At 39.2% G+C, this 1,853-nt stretch overlaps 1 protein-coding gene across 1 annotated transcript in view; it reads left to right on the top strand.

Moving 5' to 3' along the window:
- Positions 1–1,853, top strand: part of LOC106818356 (39S ribosomal protein L50, mitochondrial-like) — a 3,752-nt gene that overhangs the window by 552 nt on the left and 1,347 nt on the right. The window contains exons 2-3 of the mRNA XM_014823075.1: positions 353–477; positions 1,283–1,418. Coding sequence (XP_014678561.1) covers positions 353–477; positions 1,283–1,418 — 261 coding nt within the window. The remainder of the gene's footprint in view (positions 1–352; positions 478–1,282; positions 1,419–1,853) is intronic.

Genomic DNA, 1,853 nt, shown 5'->3' with positions numbered 1-1,853 from the left:
TATAGAAAAAATGAACGTTCTTACGTCTCCGTAAGGATAGCCAAGCCCGATCATTTTACGTTTTGAGGATAAATTTTTGGTCACATCAGTTGGACCATTTGCTTAGATTACATCTATGGCAGAATGTGCTATAGCCCTGCGGCAGCGATCCGCGGGCTATAGTACTAGAGCTATATCAACCAATGGTATTTGGGAGGTATGCAGGCCCTAGCTGCGAGTAAACTATACTGACAGTGTCACTGACAGTGACAGTCACACACTGACACAGTTGCAGTGAGTCGGTGACACTCATTGTCAGTAATCACTTAGTTAGGGAATATCATTATCGTGGTTGTTATATTTTTATGGACAGTTAATCCGCCAAGCGTCTAGTGGAATCAGAGAATGGTTCAGAGGCCAAGATGAAGGTCACGGTGAACCGGCAGAAAGTCGGCCAACAACTTTAGAAGAAACCTGTAAATCAGTAGAAGTGAAAGGGTATGCAAGTTCGTTGATGTTATTACGTGAAGTATCATACTATCAAGTAGAGAGATTCATGTAGAAGACTAATCTAGAATAGAAGGTATTATGGCTAATAACTTGGTCACCAGAATTGGGTGAGACACATGCCATTCAGGTCTCACCTCTGTCTATCTTCTACTGTAGAAGTCCAAAAATTCTGGTGCCAGAAATCCGGACCACCCGAGAACCTGGACTTTTTAAAAACTATCTTACTTTTAATCAACTAAAAATAAACTATTAATCTGTATAAAGTAACTTCTGCTTTCATTTGGTTACTGTATTTTTCTTTTACAATATTCATCTTTAAACATGATTTCAGGCATTACATGCCTTTTTTGTAGTGGGAAATTTTATGTTTACATTTTTGTCATGTGTTGACTTTATTTTTCTTTAAAACTGCTCGTTTTGATAAATGAAGCATGCTGTATTTACTCATGAATAAACTATCAAAATTTACCTGGTCATCTCTTCTTTACCCTTCTTAAATTTGAAATTTCAAAGTACTGCCCGAGAATCCGGAAAATCCGAAAATCTGGACCGACCCAATCCCTGAACAGTCCAGATTTTCAGATTTCTACTGTATGAGAATTTGTTCTGTGCGTAAAAACAACATTGTAAATGTGTAAACTCATGAGTACGTCAATACGTGACTACTTTTGTTTTAAATTATTTAGCCAGTTGTATAAGTAAGTGCCCTACCAGATTGCGTTTTCATCCTGTTGTCCCCACCCTAAGTGTGATTTCTGGTGTTAGTGGTTTTACTCACCCCACGTCATTTCAGGTTGAGAAAGACGGAACAGGGATATAACCCACCTGATAATGTCAGTGATACCATTCAGGCCCTAGCACAGGAAGTTTATGGAGTGAGCAAACATCCAGAGAGTTTCCCTCTGGATAATGCAAGGTTAAGGTTCAAGGTAATTCAATAATTATCCATTTTTATCACTTATGCCACTGTAGTACAGTCAAACCTGTGTTAGTGTTAGCCACTACAAAGCAGACTTGTGTGTAAAGAACACTTTTTGTATGACATATCTGTATATTATGTATATTATCAGGAGTAGATAATAGGGAGGAGTGTGACATCAATAAACAAGGGAAATTCGTCATTTACTAGCCTTATAATACTGTGGCGTTTTTGGGGTCTTTGTCGTTTACTGTGTTCTTCTACCTTTATTCTTAAATCCGTGGTTAGACCTCCGCTTCTTCTGGTTCTTCGTATCCGGTTACCCGGCTACGTATACCAGTGCCGCGTTAGTCATGTTGTCGTTCTTCTTCTTCGTTTTCGTGACCGTATAGTACCTTTTTGCGTTGTGTTCTTGACCGACCGGCGGTTACTCGCCAGTCTCTTC

The sequence above is a fragment of the Priapulus caudatus genome, unplaced genomic scaffold (genome assembly GCF_000485595.1).
Source record: "Priapulus caudatus unplaced genomic scaffold, Priapulus_caudatus-5.0.1 Scaffold36, whole genome shotgun sequence".
NCBI classification, from domain to species: domain Eukaryota; kingdom Metazoa; phylum Priapulida; class Priapulimorpha; order Priapulimorphida; family Priapulidae; genus Priapulus; species Priapulus caudatus.
This window is presented reverse-complemented; position numbering and strand designations above follow the sequence as displayed.